Genomic DNA, 18381 nt, shown 5'->3' with positions numbered 1-18381 from the left:
AAACAGTTGTCGCATTTTCCCTCTTGTATTTTAGAGAATCAGTTCAATCTGACTCCTCTAGTTACTGCCAGTGGAAACAATCTCTCCTCATTTACTCCATCAAGTCCCTTCATTATTGTGACCCTCCATTGAATCCCCCTTAAAATTCTCCGCTCGAAGGAGAACAATCCCAGGTTCTACAGTCTCGGGCATAACCCAAGTCACCCCAGCCGTGTTACCATTCTAGTAAAGCTCCTCTGCAAACTCTCCTCAAGGCTTTGACATCCCCTCTAAAGTGGCAGAACCCCATCGAGAGGCTGCAAGCTCCACACTGGACACTTGGAGCTCTGTCCAGAGGCTGCAAGGACAGGTAAAACAGTATGAAAAGAGAGGCAAAGTACATTGCTCCCTACCTGCCAAGAGCCCTGCCATGTGGGCGGAAAGGAGAAGTAGACTCAGGTACTTCATGGTTGCAGTGGGTTGTTTGCCTCTCGGTGAGGTGTTTGTGCACTGCGGACTCTGGGCTTATATACATTTTCTGACCAGCATTTCTGACCCTGTTAAGCAGTTTCTGGCTCTGTTTTGAACACGTGACACTCTGTTCTCACCATGAATCAGCCTTTCTGACAAGCGTGACCAGGATTCAATGAACATGCAATGAAATGTCAGCCAAAAGATAAAACATTAATTGCAGCACTCAGTTCATTTTGAAAGCCATCAACCCTGGCTTGCCCAACCAATCAGAATCGAGGGGCTGAAACGAGGCTCCTGAGGAAGACTGAAAACAACAAAGGCTCCAATTCTGTGGTAAAGGGTGGAGGAGGATGGATCTTGGTATTCATGGTGTTGGGCATACATTTGACAGAATTGTGTCTACACGTGGAGCAGTTTATCCACCCAAGCTAGGATAGAACAACAGAAAAACTCAGTTCATGGAAAGATTTCTCCATAATGATTTAGTCCTAAAGGGAGGGATCCATGAACCTCTTGCAAAATGGAAGGGCAATGCTAGAAGGGGAGTGTGTCAAGCCCAGTGTTGGTTACACTTTTGCTTCTGAGCAGAGCGCACACAGACAACTCTGCTGCACATCTTCAAGTTGTAAAACAAATGCCCCAGCCCAGGACGATTGGTAACTCCAAGTCCAGGTCTAGGAGCTAAATTTAAAGGTCTCGCTTACGAGCTCCAGTTGGGTATGCTGTCCACCATATTGTACGAAGCCCACGGGGAAATCAAGCAGCGATTCCCCATGCTCCTCGTGAGGGTTATCACACGCCCTCATCTCCAGGTCAAACAGCGTCTGCTCATTCTAGATTCCCCCCGAGTGGAAACATCCTCTCAGCATCTTAAATGTTGTTAAAATCACCTCTAATTCTTCTAAATTGCACAATAGTTCAACCTGCCCAAACATTCCTCATAACACAACTCTTTCAGCTTAGTGAACCTTATCTGAACATGCCTTCAATGCAAGTTATCCTTTCTAAAATAAGGTGGCCAAAACTGTGCACCATACTCCAGGTGGAATCTAATACACCATACTCTCGGTGTAATCTAGGTGTAATCTTGTACAGTTGCATCAAGATGTCCGTACATTTATATTTGATCCTGCCGACAATAAAGGTCACCTTTTGAAAACAGCTGAGGATGGTTGGGCCCACAATAGCACTCAAATAAACTCATTCAGTGATATTCTGGAACTGATATGATTGACATCCAATAACCACAATCTTGGTGCGAGGTATGACCCCAACCAGCAGAGAGTTTTCCCACTGACTTCAGTTTTGCTCGGGCTCCTTGATGCCATACTCGGTCAAATGTTGCCTTGATGTCGAGGGCAGTCGCTCTCAACTGACCTCGAGAATTCAGCTCTATTGTCCATGTTTGGCTGCATTGAGAACAGGATCCGACTGGCCCTGGTGGAACTCAAACTGAGTGTCAGTGAGCAGATAATTGCTGAGTAAGTGGTGCTTGATAGCACTGTTGATGGCACCTTCCATCACTTTTCTGATGATTGAGAGTAGACTGATGTGTGGTATTTGGCCGAGTTGGGATTGTTCTGGTTTTTGTGGACAGGTCATAACTGATAATTATCAACATTTGTCGGGTAGGTGGCAGTGGTGCAGCTCTATCAAGTAACTTTGTTCAGGCGCAGCGAGTCACCATCAAACATTTCAAGGGTAGGTACAATACTGGGTCTGATTCAGTGTAAACGTCCCTCTACACTGTTTCTTGAAACAATCCCAGGCTACAACAGAGAGCTAGATACAGAGTAAAGATCCTTCAACATTATTCAGTTCAGCGTAATATCAGTACACTGACTACGGTCTCTTAGTCGCTAATTTTTCAGGGAAATATCCAATGTCTCTCAGACCCCTCCTCTATGAAAAATATCTGCAGTCTGACTGATATCTCCCAAGCCCCAATCTCTCAGGGAGCTATCTGTACACTGATTGGTGTCTCTCAATCTCTCTGCCTCTCAGTGAAGTCTCTACATTGACTAGTATGTCGCAGTCCTCTCTCTCAGGGAAATATTAGTGCACTGACTGGTGTCCTTCAATCCCACTCCCTTAGAAAGGAAGCTAAACACTGACTGGTGACTCTCAGTGTGGCCCCTGCAGGAAATATAAGTACACTAACTGGTGTTTCTCAGTCCCCTCTCTCACAAGGGAAGTTTTGCACATGGACTGGTATCTCTTAGTCCCCCCTCTCTCTCGGGAAATATTTGAATATTGACTGGTGTCTCTCAGTCCCCTCTCTCTCTCAGGGAGATATCTGTACACTGACAGGTGTCTCTCAGTCCCCTCTCTCTCTCAGGGAGATATCTGTACACTGACTGGTGTCTCTCAGTCCCCCCTCTCTCTCAGGGAGATATCTGTACACTGACTGGTGTCTCTCAGTCCCCCCTCTCTCTCAGGGAGATATCTGTACACTGACTGGTGTCTCTCAGTCCCCTCTCTCTCTCAGGGAGATATCTGTACACTGACTGGTGTCTCTCAGTCCCCCCTCTCTCTCAGGGAGATATCTGTACACTGACTGTTGTCTCTCAGTCCCCTCTCTCTCTCAGGGTGATATCTGTACACTGACTGGTGTCTCTCAGTCCCCCCTCTCTCTCAGGGAGATATCTGTACACTGACAGGTGTCTCTCAGTCCCCTCTCTCTCTCAGGGAGATATCTGTACACTGACTGGTGTCTCTCAGTCCCCCCTCTCTCTTAGGGAGATATCTGTACACTGACTGGTGTCTCTCAGTCCCCCCTCTCTCTCAGGGAGATATCTGTACACTGACTGGTGTCTCTCAGTCCCCTCTCTCTCTCAGGGAGATATCTGTACACTGACTGGTGTCTCTCAGTCCCCCCTCTCTCTCAGGGAGATATCTGTACACTGACTGGTGTCTCTCAGTCCCCCCTCTCTCTCAGGGAGATATCTGTACACTGACTGGTGTCTCTCAGTCCCCTCACTCTCTCAGGGATATATCTGTACACTGACTGGTGTCTCTCAGTCCCCTCTCTCTCTCAGGGAGATATCTGTACACTGACTGGTGTCTCTCAGTCCCCTCTCTCTCTCTCAGGGAGATATCTGGACACTGACTGGTGTCTCTCAGTCCCCTCTCTCTCTCAGGGAGATATCTGTACACTGACTGGTGTATCTCAGTCCCCCCTCTCTCTCTCAGGGAGATATCTGTACACTGACTGGTGTCTCTCAGTCCCCTCTCTCTCTCAGGGAGATATCTGTACACTGACTGGTGTATCTCAGTCCCCTCTCTCTGGGAGATATCTGTACACTGACTGGTGTCTCTCAGTCCCCTCTCTCTCAGGGAGATATCTGTACACTGACTGGTGTCTCTCAGTCCCCTCTCTCTCTCAGGGAGATATCTGTACACTGACTGGTGTCTCTCAGTCCCCTCTCTCTCGGGGAGATATCTGTACACTGACTGGTGTCTCTCAGTCCCCTCTCTCTCAGGGAGATATCTGTACACTGACTGGTGTCTCTCAGTCCCCTCTCTCTCTCAGGGAGATATCTGTACACTGACTGGTGTCTCTCAGTCCCCCCTCTCTCTCAGGGAGATATCTGTACACTGACTGTTGTCTCTCAGTCCCCTCTCTCTCTCAGGGAGATATCTGTACACTGACTGGTGTCTCTCAGTCCCCCCTCTCTCTCAGGGAGATATCTGTACACTGACAGGTGTCTCTCAGTCCCCTCTCTCTCTCAGGGAGATATCTGTACACTGACTGGTGTCTCTCAGTCCCCCCTCTCTCTTAGGGAGATATCTGTACACTGACTGGTGTCTCTCAGTCCCCCCTCTCTCTCAGGGAGATATCTGTACACTGACTGGTGTCTCTCAGTCCCCTCTCTCTCTCAGGGAGATATCTGTACACTGACTGGTGTCTCTCAGTCCCCCCTCTCTCTCAGGGAGATATCTGTACACTGACTGGTGTCTCTCAGTCCCCCCTCTCTCTCAGGGAGATATCTGTACACTGACTGGTGTCTCTCAGTCCCCTCACTCTCTCAGGGATATATCTGTACACTGACTGGTGTCTCTCAGTCCCCTCTCTCTCTCAGGGAGATATCTGTACACTGACTGGTGTCTCTCAGTCCCCTCTCTCTCTCTCAGGGAGATATCTGGACACTGACTGGTGTCTCTCAGTCCCCTCTCTCTCTCAGGGAGATATCTGTACACTGACTGGTGTCTCTCAGTCCCCCCTCTCTCTCTCAGGGAGATATCTGTACACTGACTGGTGTCTCTCAGTCCCCTCTCTCTCTCAGGGAGATATCTGTACACTGACTGGTGTATCTCAGTCCCCTCTCTCTGGGAGATATCTGTACACTGACTGGTGTCTCTCAGTCCCCTCTCTCTCAGGGAGATATCTGTACACTGACTGGTGTCTCTCAGTCCCCTCTCTCTCTCAGGGAGATATCTGTACACTGACTGGTGTCTCTCAGTCCCCTCTCTCTCGGGGAGATATCTGTACACTGACTGGTGTCTCTCAGTCCCCTCTCTCTCAGGGAGATATCTGTACACTGACTGGTGTCTCTCAGTCCCCTCTCTCTCTCAGGGAGATATCTGTACACTGACTGGTGTCATTCCCTTGCTGACTGGTTCTCCAGCTTTAATTTTATTCTTCTGTTTGCATCTTCTTTCTCTCAGCAGAAAATGTCTTCTCTTGTTCCCACTCCTGTCCCAGGAATCCTCCACTTCACAACAGTGAACTTTCCTCTTTCCCCCCATAATCATCCTGGACACAAACTCACTATCTTCGTCCAATGATTGAGACAGCGTCACATTTCAGTTTGATGGCTTTTAACTACGATTTGTTTATTTCAAGCCGCAGAATGCAAGTTGTCCTTTTTGATTTCCTTCTTCAAGGATGCCACGTCAGTAGCTGGAGAGACTGCCCCCACTCCCCTCACTCACACTTGACCCAACAAATATTCATGTGAGCCATTATAACGTTCCAGATAAAGGGTGTAAGAACGTAAGGTACAAACTGTTATCTGATAATCTCTCAGATAGCAAGGAAAGAATACGAGGTTTATGGCATTCAGTCAGGTTCTATGGTTCCTCTTTTCCCAAGCTTGCATAAACTCTCAGCGAGATAGATATCTCTACACTAACTGATGCAGTAGTCCCTTTGTCTGGGAATTGGGTGGGGTTCCATGTCTCTCAGGGTATCACCCACCAGCAATTAGGGCTGCACGGTGGCACAGTGGTTAGCACTGCTACCTCAATGCGCCAGGGAACCGGGTTCAACTCCAACCTTGGGTCACTGTGTGGACTTTGTACATTCTCCCCGTTTCTGCGTGGGTTTCCTCCAGATGCTCCAGTTTCCTGCCCCAGTCCAAAGATGTACTGGGTGGACTGGCCATGATAAATTACTCCTTAGTGTCCAGGGGTGTGCAGGTTAGGTTCTGGGGTTACAGGGATAGGGTGGGGCGGGTGACTGACTACGTCCTCAGCCATCTTTGGCCTGTCTGCCCATTCTGAAAGATTCGCAGTTGTTACTTAAAGTTCAATATTTCCGGATGTAATTCTGTGATTTTCCTTCATTATTATGTGAATCGAGGGTGCCAAATACAACCAAAACAGATTTGATGGATTTCTGCCCACCCAGAATTCAGTAATGTTGTGTGCTAACCAATATTGGAATATTTGTTGGGGCAAGTGAGGGACAGGGCAGACATTATACCTACAGGCATCTGAAGAAGGCAATCAAACAAGACAACAATTAGTACTTTAAACAATAAATTCAACAGTGGCTTGTCTCTCTCATGAGGGTTTTCAATCTTCACTTTCAAAGATCTCGCCTTGGAAGCCACTCAAAAAATCACTACAACTGGAGCAGCTACAACGATGGAGCATTGCACCTCGCAGAGTTTTAAGCGCACCTTAGATAATTCCATTTCCCTCGATGTCTGAGTCTGCGCTCGCGCCCAACTGACAAGCACAATCTCGGCCACATTGAGCACAACATTATTGCTCAAAAGGGTTATTACCTTTCAGCCCTTTTTAATTTCCACAGCTTCTCCTGAGTCCACTTCGCTAACAATCTGCTCCCGACTGATAATTTTCTAATTCGAGAATGCTTCTCTGCTCCTCTCCTTGTCTGAACTTAAGCGGGACTTGTTTCTGTCCCATCTCTCTGCCCCTTATCTGTAATCTATCAGTGTCTCCTCTCCCTTGTCCCTCTGTCTGGGGCACTTTTTGGACGTCTCTCTGTCCCCTCACCCTTGGGCTGCTCCCTTGTCCTTCTCTCTGGGACATAATTGAAAACCTCTCCCTAAAACACTTATGGGACTTCTTTGTCCCTCCCTCTGGTACAATTGATGAGACTCTCTCTGATCCCTCTCCCATGTGCCTCTCTTTGCACTTTTTGGGAGTACTCCCTGTTCAATCACTTTTGTCCCACTCTCTGGAACAGTTGTTGTGATCTCGATATGGTCTCCCTCCATTCTCTGTCTCTCACTGGCACTTTTTTTCCCGACCTTTTCTTTGCTCCATATTCCTTGTCCCACCCTCTGGGACAGCTTCTGGGATCTCCTTATGTTCTCTCTTCCTTGTCCGTCTCTCTGGGAAACGTTTTGGGACCCCTCCCTTGTCCCTCTCTGAAAGGTGTCCATCCTCTCTCTCCCACTCTCAGGGAGAAATCTTTACACTGAACAGTTATTTCATCTCTGGCCAGGATCGCCTGCTTTAATTTTTTTAAATTTTATTTGCTCCCCCTCACCAGAACTTTTATTCCCAATCTTGTCCCAGGAATCGTCCCTTAACTTTTCGTTCTCCCACAATGATCCCAGGCACAAACTCGCCCCTCAATACTCAACTCTCCCTGATTCTGCCTGGGAACATCAAATGTGCCCAAGGCAGTTACCGCACAGGGTTAGATAGAGAATAAAGAACCCTCCATGCTGTCCCCAGTAAAATATTCCCAAGGCAGTTACCGCACAGGGTTAGATAGAGAATAAAGAACCCTCTATGCTGTCCCCAGTAAAATATTCCCAAGGCAGTTACCGCACAGGGTTAGATAGAGAATAAAGAACCCTCTATGCTGTCCCCAGTAAAATATTCCCAAGGCAGTTACAGCACAGGTTTAGTCAGAATAAAATTCTCTCTGTATTGTACATTTTTCCAAAGATTGACACATAGAACACACAGTGCAGAAGGAGGCCATTCATTCATCAAGTCTGCACCGATCCAACCCACTTCCACCCTATCCCCGTAACCCAATAACCCCATCTCACCTTTTTGGACACTAAGGGCAATTTAGCACGGCCAATCCACCTAACCTGCACATCTTTGGACTGTGGGAGGAAACCAGAGCACCCGGAGGAAACCCACGCACACACGGGGAGAACGTGCAGACTCCGCACAGGAGGTGACCCAGCGGGGAATTGAACCTGGAACCCTGGCACTGTGAAGCCACAGTGCTATCCACTTGTGCTACTGTGCTGCCCATGGCCACTGTTGAATTTAATGTTTAAAGTACTAATTGTTGTCCTGTTTGATTGCCTTCTTCAGATGCCTGTAGGTATAATGTCTGCCCTGTCCCTCACTTGCCCCAACAAATATTCATGTGAGCCAGTATAACATTGCAAATACATGGCCTAAGAACATAAGGAAAAGGCATAAATTGTTCTCTGATAATAGCTACGATATCAAGGAGTGATTGAGATTTGTGGCATTCAGTCAGGACATTTCCATGTTGCCTCCTTTGCCAAGGTGCATCTGGCAACGTGGCACATTGTGAGCATCTGGCAATGTGGCACATTCCAGTAGGAAAAGGGGAAATGCATAGCAGGTTTGAGAGGAACAGACCTATGGACCCCAAATCTCTCCACCACCTCACCTCACCCAGTCCCTTCACTCACTGGGCGGAGGGGAGTCTCCCTCCTCAACTCTGTCCTCAAACACTGTTTAGATCAGCTAAACGAGGGTGGGCGGGGCCCCTTGGACAAGCTGATTGGGAAATGTTGATGGAGGGGGAGACACCACTTCACCCCCCCCTTCTCCAAACAATCAGAACTGATTGGCCAATGAACCATTCTCTTTGCAATCAAGACCGATAGTCTTATTGATTTTCTGCCGCACCTGCATGCCAACTTTTAACGATTCATCAATAAGGACACCCAGATCCCTCTGCACCGTGGTATTCTGGAATCTCTCCATTTTAAATCATATTCTTTTCTATATCTTGCTGGAGGCAAGGGGCGTGGATATCAGTTCCGTTTTCCCGCGCTGGAGCGGTGCCAAGGAACTGCTGCAGGGTGGGGGTGACCCCATATCGGGAGGGGTCGGAGTTAGGGCGGGAGCTGCCGGGGTCAGCAGAAGTCAGCTGGCTCACGGGAGCACTATAGAGGGAGTGCCGCGGCTAGGAGGGGTCCTAGCCTCGGGAGGATACCGGGTTGCTGCTGGATTGGCCAACAAGGAGCTGGTGCAGGTTGGGGGGGGGGGGGGGGGGGGGTGAGGTTCTATCGCCATGGGAAACGGGCCGAGTGGGGGGTGCTGGCCAGGGGCGAGCAGTCGATGGGCTATGGCTAGTCGGCGGGAGAGGGGGGGGGCGGGGTGCCCCCTGATCCGGCTGATCATGTGGAATGTGAGAGGGTTGAATGGGCCGGTTAAGCGGGCCCGGGTGTTTTCGCATCTGATGGGGCTGAAGGCGGACGTGGCCATGCTCCAGGAGACCCATCTGAAGGTGGTGGACCAGGTTCGTCTGAGGAAGGGGTGGGTGGGGCAAGTTTTCCATTCAGGGCTCGACGCAAAGAACCGGTGGGTGGCGATCCTGGTGGGGAAGAGGGTGGCGTTTGAGGCGTCTGAGGTGGTGGCTGATAGTGGCGGCAGATATGTGATGGTGAGCGGTAAGCTGCAGGGGGAGAGGGTGGTGTTGGTAAATGTATATGCCCCAAATTGGGATGATGCTGGTTTTATAAGGCGTATGTTGGGCCGCATTCCTGACCTGGAGGCGGGGGCCTGATCATGGGGGGGGGGGGGGGGGGGGGGGACTTCAATACGGTGCTGGATCCCCTACTGGATCGTTCTAGTTCTAGGACGGGCAGGAGGCCGGCGGCGGCCAAGGTGTTGAGGGGGTTTATGGACCAGATGGGAGGGGTGGATCCCTGGAGGTTCGGGAGGCCGCGGGCTTGGGAGTACTCCTTTTTCTCCCACTTGCACAGGGTTTATTCCCGTATTGATTTTTTTGTCCTGAGTAGGGGGCTGGTCCCGAGGGTGGAGGATGCCGAATATTCGGCTATAGCAATTTCGGACCATGCTCCGCATTGGGTGGATCTGGAGATGGGGGAGGTGTGGGATTAGCGCCCGCTTTGGCGTCTGGACGTGGGGTTGTTGGCTGATGAGGTGGTGTACAGGAGGGTCCGGGGATGTATTGAGAGGTACCTCGAGGTCAATGATACTGGGGAGGTCCAGGTGGGGATGGTGTAGGAGGCTCTGAAGGCAGTGATTAGGGGGAGGTGATTTCCATCCGAGCCCATAGGGAGAGGGGGGGAGAGGAGGGAGAAGGAGAGACTGGTGGGGGAGCTGCTGAGTGTCGATAGGACGTATGCGGAGGCCCCGGAGGAAGGATTGTTGGGGGAGCGGCGTAGCCTGCCGGCTAAGTTTAATTTACTGACTACCAGAAAGGCGGAGACACAGTGGAGGATGGCGCAGGGAGCGGTCTACGAATATGGAGAGAAGGCGAAGCGGGAATGGAGAGCTTTTTGAACAGGCTGCGATTTCCAAGGGTGCAGGAGGAGCAGGTGGAGGGACTGGGAGCACCGATCGAGTTGGAGGAGCTGGTTAGAGGGATTGGCCACATGCAGTTGGGGAAGGCGCCAGGACCGGATGGGTTCCCGGTTGAATTTTATAAAAAATATGCAGGCCTGTTGGGCCCCCTGCTGGTTCGGACTTTTAACGAGGCATGGGAGGGGGGAGTTTTGCCCCCGACGGTGTCACGCGCGCTGATTTCCCTGATCCTGAAGCGAGATAAGGACCCCTTGCAGTGTGGATCATATAGGCCAATTTCACTGTTGAACGTGGACGCCAAGTTGCTGGCGAAGATCTTGGCCACTAGAATAGAGGACTGTGTGCCGGGGGTGATACATGAAGATCAGACGGGTTTTGTGAAGGGGAGGCAACTGAACACTAACGTGCGAAGGCTGCTAAATGTGATAATGGTGCCGGCGGCAGAAGGAGAGGCGGAGATTGTGGTGGCATTAGATGCGGAGAAGGCCTTTGATAGGGTTGAGTGGGGGTACTTGTGGGAGGTGTTAGAGAGGTTCGGGTTTGGGGAGGGGTTAATTAAATGGGTGAGGTTGCTGTACGAGGCCCCGATGGCGAGTGTAGCGACAAATGGGAGGAGGTCCGAGTACTTCAGGCTCTACCGTGGGACGAGGCAGGGGTGCCCCCTGTCCCCCTTGCTGTTTGCGTTGGCAATTGAGCCTCTGGCCATGGCGCTAAGGGAGTCGGGGAGGTTGAGGGGTCTGGTGCGGGGTGGGGAGGAGCACCGATTGTCACTTTATGCAGATGACTTGTTGCTGTATGTAGCAGACCCGGTGGGGGGAATGCCGGAGGTGATGGAGATTCTTGCTGAGTTTGGGAGTTTCTCGGGCTACAAGGTGAACCTGGGCAAGAGCGAGCTGTTTGTTGTACACCCGGGAGATCAGGAGGATGGGATTGATAGGCTCCCGCTAAAAAGGGCAGTGAGGAGTTTTAGGTACCTGGGGGTTCAGGTGGCTAGGAGTTGGGGGTCTTTGCACAAGCTTAATTTTACTAGATTGGTGGAGCAGATGGAGGAGGAATTTAAAAGGTGGGACATGCTGCCGCTGTCGTTGGCGGGTAGAGTACCTCGGTGCTCCCGAGGTTTTTGTTTTTGTTCCAGTGCCTCCCCATTTTTATTCCGAGGGCCTTTTTTAGGAGGGTGAACAGCAGCATTCTGGTATTTGTTTGGGCGCACGGGACTCCGAGGGTGAGGAGGGTCTTTTTGGAGCGGGGCAGAGATAGAGGGGGGCTGGCGCTGCCCAACCTCTCTGGGTACTATTGGGCGGCTAATGTCTCGATGGTACTCAAGTGGGTAGTGGATGGGGAGGGGGCAGCATGGAAACGGATGGAGATGGCGTCCTGTGGAGGCATGAGCCTGAAGGCACTGGTAACGGCGCCGTTGCCGCTCCCTCCAACGAGGTACACTACGAGCCCGGTGGTGGCGGCTACCCTCGAGATTTGGGGGCAGTGGAGGCGACACAGGGGGATGTGGGGGGCTGGGTGGAGGCCGCGCTGTGGGGGAGCCACCGGTTTGTTCCAGGGAACATTGTTGGCGGGTTCTTGGGGTGGCACAGGGCGGGCCTAAGGAAGTTGGGAGACCTGTTCATTGACGGGAGCTCCTCCTCTTCATGTGCGAGGCTTAGCCTCATCCAGTTCAAGGTACTGCACAGGGCTCATATGTCCAGGACGAGGATGAGCAGGTTTTTTGGGGGTGATGGCAGGTGCATTAGGTGTTTGGGGAGCCCAACGAACCATGCCCATATGTTTTGGGCATGCCCGGCACTGGGGGAATTCTGGCAGGGGGTGGCGAGGACGGTGTCGAGGGTGGTAGGGTCCAGGGTCAAGCCAGGCTGGGGACTCGCGATATTTGGGGTTGGGGTGGAGCCTGGAGTACAGGAGGCGAAAGATTCCGGTGTCCTGGCCTTTGCGTCCCTAGTAGCCCGGCGGAGGATCTTGTTGCAATGAAAAGATGCGACACCCGCAAGCGTGGAGACCTGGATCAATGACATGGCGGGATTTATTAAGCTGGAGAAGGTCAAATTCACCCTGAGGGGGTCGGTACAAGGGTTCTTTAGGCGGTGGCAGCCTTGCCTCGACTTTCTGGCGCAACGATAGGGAACTAGGTCAGCAGCAGCGGCAACCCGGGGGCGGGGGTTTCAGGGGGGTATTGTTTATGTTAATTTAATTTATTTTAAATTTATTTTGTTGTTCATCGGGTTTGGGGGGGGGGGTTCATTATATGCGTTGTTACAGGTCCGGGGGGTGTTTATTATTGTTATTATTATTGTTCTGTTGTTATACATTTTTCAAAACTTTCAATAAAAATTATTATTTTTTAAAAATTATATTAGGGAGATGGAACAGAGGAAACCAAACTAACGAATAAGAGGGAGCCCCCACCACTCCCCAGTCCAAAAATATTCACATTTATAAACTCTTTAATGGACATCTAATGGTCACCAACTTCTTTCTAAATATATTTTAACTAATGCAGGAATCATGGGGACAATCTCCAGATATGGATGTTATTCGCTGGCTAACAATCATTCTCCAGTCAGAAGCAGGAAGGCCTTTCTGCCAAGGGGTGGCATCAATTGTGACGCTCACCACCAAGCAGGGTGGTCCACAGTGATGGGTTGTGGTGTTCCCGGAGTATCTGTTAGCCCCCCCGGTGCCGCCGATCCGACGATGAAGAGATGTCCCTTTTTAAACAGCTACTGATTTCACACAAAGCAGGTTAAGAGCAGAAGCCACAATTGCGTCCATTAGGGATCCAATCCAGAAAGTGGTTCCTGAAATTCAGGACAGGAATGTTTTTTTTTAATAAGTTTAGATTAGCCAATTATTTTTTTTAAATTAAGGGGCAATTTAGCGTGGCCAATCCACCTACTCTGCACATTTTTGGGTCGTGGGGGCGAAACCCACGCAGACACGGGGAGAATGTGCAAACTCCACACGGACAGTGACCCAGAGCCAGGATCGAACCTGGGACCTCAGCGCCGTGAGGCGGTTGTGCTAACCACTAGGCCACCGTGCTGCCCTTGCGACAGGAATGTTAACGTACTTCATTATTCAACATCAACTGACCCGGCGGAGAAACAGAACCCGGGGGGGATATGAACCAAATGGAGTTTGTTGTGGATACAGTGTGAAGCAGAATATTAACAAAACAGAATTGTGATCGAAGCGAATCAGTTTGGGACGGAGTGGAGGGACTCAGAGATCCGGTGGGGCTGGAGATACATTGGCCAAAGGATTGGGTAGGGATTGAAGGAGGGATCTGGAGATCACTGGGTTGAGATACTCCAAGTCCTGTAGTTTTCTGTGTCAGAAATTCAGCCCTCATTCTTCACTGGATTTATTCAACCGCCCAGATCAGCCATGAATGCTTCAGCTCTGAGTGATGATCAAAGCGTTTGACAGGGTCAGGGGAGAGAATCTATCTCCTCTGATGGTGAGGCAGAGGGTGTCGGGAACAAGAGGGAATCATTGAAAATTCAAACCAGCTCATTCAAGGCCGGCGTCGGGAAACACGCCCTCCCCGATTGGCTGCCATGTTTCTGACATCACAATAGGGGCTTCGATTTGCAAAGAAGGTCATTGGCTGTAACTGCTTTGAGACACCCAGTGGCCATGTCAGGAATGACAATCTTTTTTTCTGTAACTAAACAAGTCATTTACCTTGTAACACAAACTGCTAAAGAACTTACCAGAAGGAAAGACATTGATTCTAAAGGCACACTCCTTTGCAGCACGTCAGATAGGGCAAACAATCACTGTCACAGGTGCAGTACATCCTGTGGAGACAATGGAAGAAGCCATTGGTTAGATTATGGAAGGCCTATGTAATATTAGGGGCACAATTTTTCCGACTTTAAACTAAGTCCGCTGTCAGGCTTATTTAGCGGGGCGATTCTCGGCGGCTGCAGTACCGGGAAACACCCCACTATTCAAAGACATTAAGCCCTTTTGTAGCCTCTGGTAGTTCCTCCCTTCTGAGATCTCTCTTCGCGTGATCTCCTGTTGGCGAGCTCAGCAGGAAAGGCCATTTGCAAATCAGGACGCCATCTTCAACAGCCACCACAATCTTTCTCTGCCCAACTTTCAGACCCTCTCCAACTTTATTGCGAGCCCCCCATCAACCTTGGCGAGGCCTGAGAAACAGCCCTCCCCCCCGCACCAATCCTTCAATTGACAAGACCCCGCCTGGGAGAGATCCCTGGCAGTGCCAATCTGGCACGCAGGCTCTGCCACCATGGCGGTACCAGGACAGTACTGCCAGGGTGGCACCGCCATGGTACCAGGTGTTGTGCCATGGAACCAACCCTGCCCTTGACCACCCAGGGGTCTCCAATAGCCTGGGAGATCACACCCCGGCAGGAACCATTATGCCTGGTCCACGTTTGTGAGGATCAGTACTATACAACACCCTGCTGAGGGCTCCCAGAGGCCCTGACGCTGGGCGAATCCAGAATCCACCTATTTAAATGACCCATGAGTGGACCTAGTCAGGTGAGGCATGATTGGTCTGACGCAGGCCGCGGAGCTCGTGTGATGCACCCGTTGCGCCCAGCTTTGCGTTGTGTGTAACGGGGTCGATGATTCACTTCCAAGGTCTTCAATTCAAATGTCATTTTTGACACCGAAGCGTTTCCAATTGCTGTTCAATTCTGAGAGTGTCCGGCAACCAGAGATGTGCTACCTCACCACGCCGTGGGAGAACCTTCATCACATGGATCACAGCCGGTCAACAGGGTTGTACACCGTCACCTTCTCAATGGCCGACTCGGAATGGACAATACACGCCAGTAATGCCCATCGGCCGTGAGTGGGTCCATTCACCAATTTCTGGGGCATCTTGCCAGACCAAAGGTCATGAACCTTGCACGCCTGACGATTTGGTAAGTGCCATGTTCACTGGCTAGAGGTGCCCGTCAATCGAAAACACCGCACCCGGAGGAACTTTGTCATCGGATTTCACTGGCCAGAGAATAACGTTCAATGGTTTCTGCTCCGTTTCTTGTTCTGTTACCCCTGATGTCTCCCAAGGGTCTCTCTTTGCACCTCCCTCGCCCGGACCCATTTGTCATGAACATTTTGCCCCCTGGTGACTGAACTCAAAAATTATTACTGGATGAACAACCGTTTTCTCAAAAGTCCAAAGTTGTTAATTCAGTTAATTAAATCAATCTGGAATAAGAAGCTAATTGCAGTAAAGGTGAATGTATAACTTTAAGCCTGTGCTAATAACCAAGCTCATTCTCCAATAGCTTCCCAGGGAGCACGGTGGCACAAGTGGATAGCACTGTGGCTTCACAGTGCCAGGGTCCCAGGTTCGATTCCCCACTGGGTCGCCGTCTGTGTGGAGTCTGCGCGTTCTCCCTGTGTCTGCGTGGGTTTCCTCCGGGTGCTCCGGTTTCCTCCCACAGTCCAAAGACGTGCAGGTTAGGTGGATTGGCCGTGTTAAATTACCCTGAGTGTCCAAAAAGGTTAGGAGGGGGTTATTGGGTTATGGGGATAGAAGAGAATCGTGAACAAGGACTCCCAAGTCCCTTTGTGCTTCTGATTTCCTAAGCATGTCCCCGTTTAGAAAATAGTCTATGCCTCTATTTCTCCTCTTAAAGTGCATAACCTCACACTTTTCCACATTATATTCCATCTGCCACTTTATTGCCCACTCTCCTAGCCTGTCCAAATCCTTCTGCAGCCCCCCTGCTTCCTCAATACTACCTGTCCCTCTACAGATCTTTGTATCATCTGCAAACTTAGCAACAGTGCCTTCAGTCCCTTCTTCCAGATCATTGATGTATATTGTGAAAAGTTGTGGTCTCAGCACAGACCCCTGAGGCGCACCACTAGTCACCGGCTGCCATCCTGAAAAAGACCCCTTTATCCCCACCACCTGCCTTCTGCCAGTCAGCCAATCCTCTATCCATGCCAGGATCTTACCCTGAACACCATGAGCTCTTAACTTATCTAACAGTCTCCTCTGCGGCACCTTGTCAAAGGCCGTCTGGAAATGTAAATAAATCACGTCCATTGGTTCTCCTTTGTCTAACTTCCTTGTTACCTCCTCAAAGAACTCAACAGATTTGTCAGACACGACCTCCCTTTGACAAAGCCATGCTGATTCAGTCCTATTTTACCATGCACCTCCAAGTGCTTTGCGATCTGATCTTTAATAACAGACTCTAAAATCTTACCAATGACCGAAGTCAGGCTAATCAGCCTAAAATTTCCCAACTTCTGTCCTTCTTAAATAGCGGTGTTACATTAGCCACATTCCAGTCCTCTGGGACCCTTCCTGCCTCCAGTGATTCCTGAAAGATCATCACCAATGCCTCCACAATCTCCTCAGCTCTTTTAGAACCCTGGGTGTAGTCCATCCAGTCCAGGTGATTTATCCACCTTCAGACCTTTCAATTTCCCCAGAACCTTCTCTTTAGTAATGGTCACTGCACTCACCTCTGCCCCCTGCTTCTCCTGGAGCTCTGGCATCCCACTGGTGTCTTCCACCGTGAAGACTGATGCAAAGTAACTACTCAGTTCCTCTGCCATTTCTTTGTTTCCTATTACTTCTCCAGCCACATTTTCCAGTGGTCTAATGTCTATTTTTGCCTCGCTAAAAATACTTTTCCTATCTTCCTTTATATTACTAGCTAGCTTGCACTCATATTTCATCTTCTCCCCCCTTATTGCTTTTTTAGTTGTCCTCTGCTCGTTTTTAAAGGCTTCCCAATCCTCTGGCTTCCCACTAATCCTCGCCACTTTGTATACTTTTTCTTTTGTTTTTATGCTGTCCTTGACTTCCCTCGTCAGCCATGGATGTCTTGTCCTCTCCCCTTAGCATGTTTCCTCCTCCTTGGGATGAATTTCTGTTGAGCCTCCCAAATAACCCCCAAAAGTTCCTGCCATTGCTGTTCCACTGTCTTTCCTGCCAGGCTCGTTTTCAATTGATTTCCTATCAATTCCTTTCCCGAGGAAGGATGTTCTTGCTCTCGAGGGAGTGCAGCAAAGGTTTACCAGACTGATTCCAGGGATGACAGGACTTTCGTATGAGGAGAGATTGACTAGGTTGGGATTGTTCTCGCTGGAGTTTAGAAGAACGAGGGGGGATCTCAGAGACTTTCTGACAGGACTAGTCAGGGTGGATGTAGGGAAGATGTTCCCGATGGTGGGTTGGTCCAGAAACAGGGGATTCAGGGTAAACCATTTCGGACAGAGATTAGGAGACATTTCTTCACCCAGACTGGGAAGCGTGTGGAGATGCTAAAACCTTGAATATATTCAAGAGGCGGCTAGATATAGCACCTAGGGAGAATGGGATCAAAGAATGGGGAGAAAGCAGAATTAGGCTATTGAGTTGGATGTTCAGCCATGATCATGATGAATGGCGGAGCAGGCTCGAAGGGCCAAAAGGCCTGCTCCTATGTTGCATGTATCTATGAGAGAATGGGCCTCAGACTAAACATCTGGGAAACGAGGGTTCTCTTCCAACCACATAAAATTGCCCCCACCCCCAACCATCAAGATCCACGATGAGCCCTTGGACAATGTGGATAATTTCCCATACCTCGGGAGCCTCCTTTCGGTGCGAGCAGACATTGACGGCAAATTCCAACATCGAGTCCAATGTGCCAGCGCAGTCTTCGGCCGCCTGAGGAAGAGTATTCAAATAATAATAATCTTTATTGTCACCATTAGGCTTACATTAACACTGCAATGAAGTTACTGTGAAAAGCCCCTAGTCGCCACATTCCGGCGCCTGTTCGGGTAACACAGAGGGAGAATTCAGAATGTCCAATTCACCTAACAGAACATCTTTCGGGACTTGTGGGAGGAAAGCAGAGCACCCGGAGGAAACCCACGGAGACACAGGGGAGAACGTGCAGACTCGGCACAGACAGTGAGCCAAGCCGGGAATCGAACCCGGGACCCTGGAGCTGTGAAGCAACGGTGCTAGCCACTGTGCTGCCGTGCCGCCCAGACCTCAAACCCAGCACCAAGCTCTTGGTCCACGGAGCAGCCGTGGTCGCTCCCGACCCTCCCGCGTGCGTCGGAAGCATGGGACAGCAGACACCTCGAATCCCTGGAGAGATATATCCGCAATGCTGCCTTCGCAAAAACCCGCAGGCAGGAGAGGCGTACCCAACGTGAGTG

The 18381-nt window shown here is 50.3% G+C and overlaps 1 protein-coding gene across 10 annotated transcripts in view; it reads right to left on the bottom strand.

Moving 5' to 3' along the window:
• LOC119958360 overlaps positions 1-17960 on the bottom strand; it is a 93674-nt gene extending 75714 nt beyond the window's left edge. For all 10 annotated transcript variants that reach the window (XM_038786818.1, XM_038786820.1, XM_038786823.1 and 7 more), the window contains exons 1-2: positions 17795-17960; positions 13932-14018 (exon numbers count right to left, since the gene is read on the bottom strand). In XM_038786818.1, coding sequence (XP_038642746.1) covers positions 13932-13946 — 15 coding nt within the window. In that variant the 5' untranslated portion in view covers positions 13947-14018; positions 17795-17960. The remainder of the gene's footprint in view (positions 1-13931; positions 14019-17794) is intronic.
• Between the last annotated feature and the right edge of the window lie 421 nt (positions 17961-18381).

Source organism: Scyliorhinus canicula, chromosome 29 (genome assembly GCF_902713615.1).
Source record: "Scyliorhinus canicula chromosome 29, sScyCan1.1, whole genome shotgun sequence".
In the NCBI taxonomy this organism is placed as follows: Eukaryota; Metazoa; Chordata; class Chondrichthyes; order Carcharhiniformes; family Scyliorhinidae; genus Scyliorhinus; species Scyliorhinus canicula.
The sequence above is the reverse complement of the archived record's forward strand: the minus strand, read 5'-3'. Positions and strand labels throughout refer to the sequence as shown.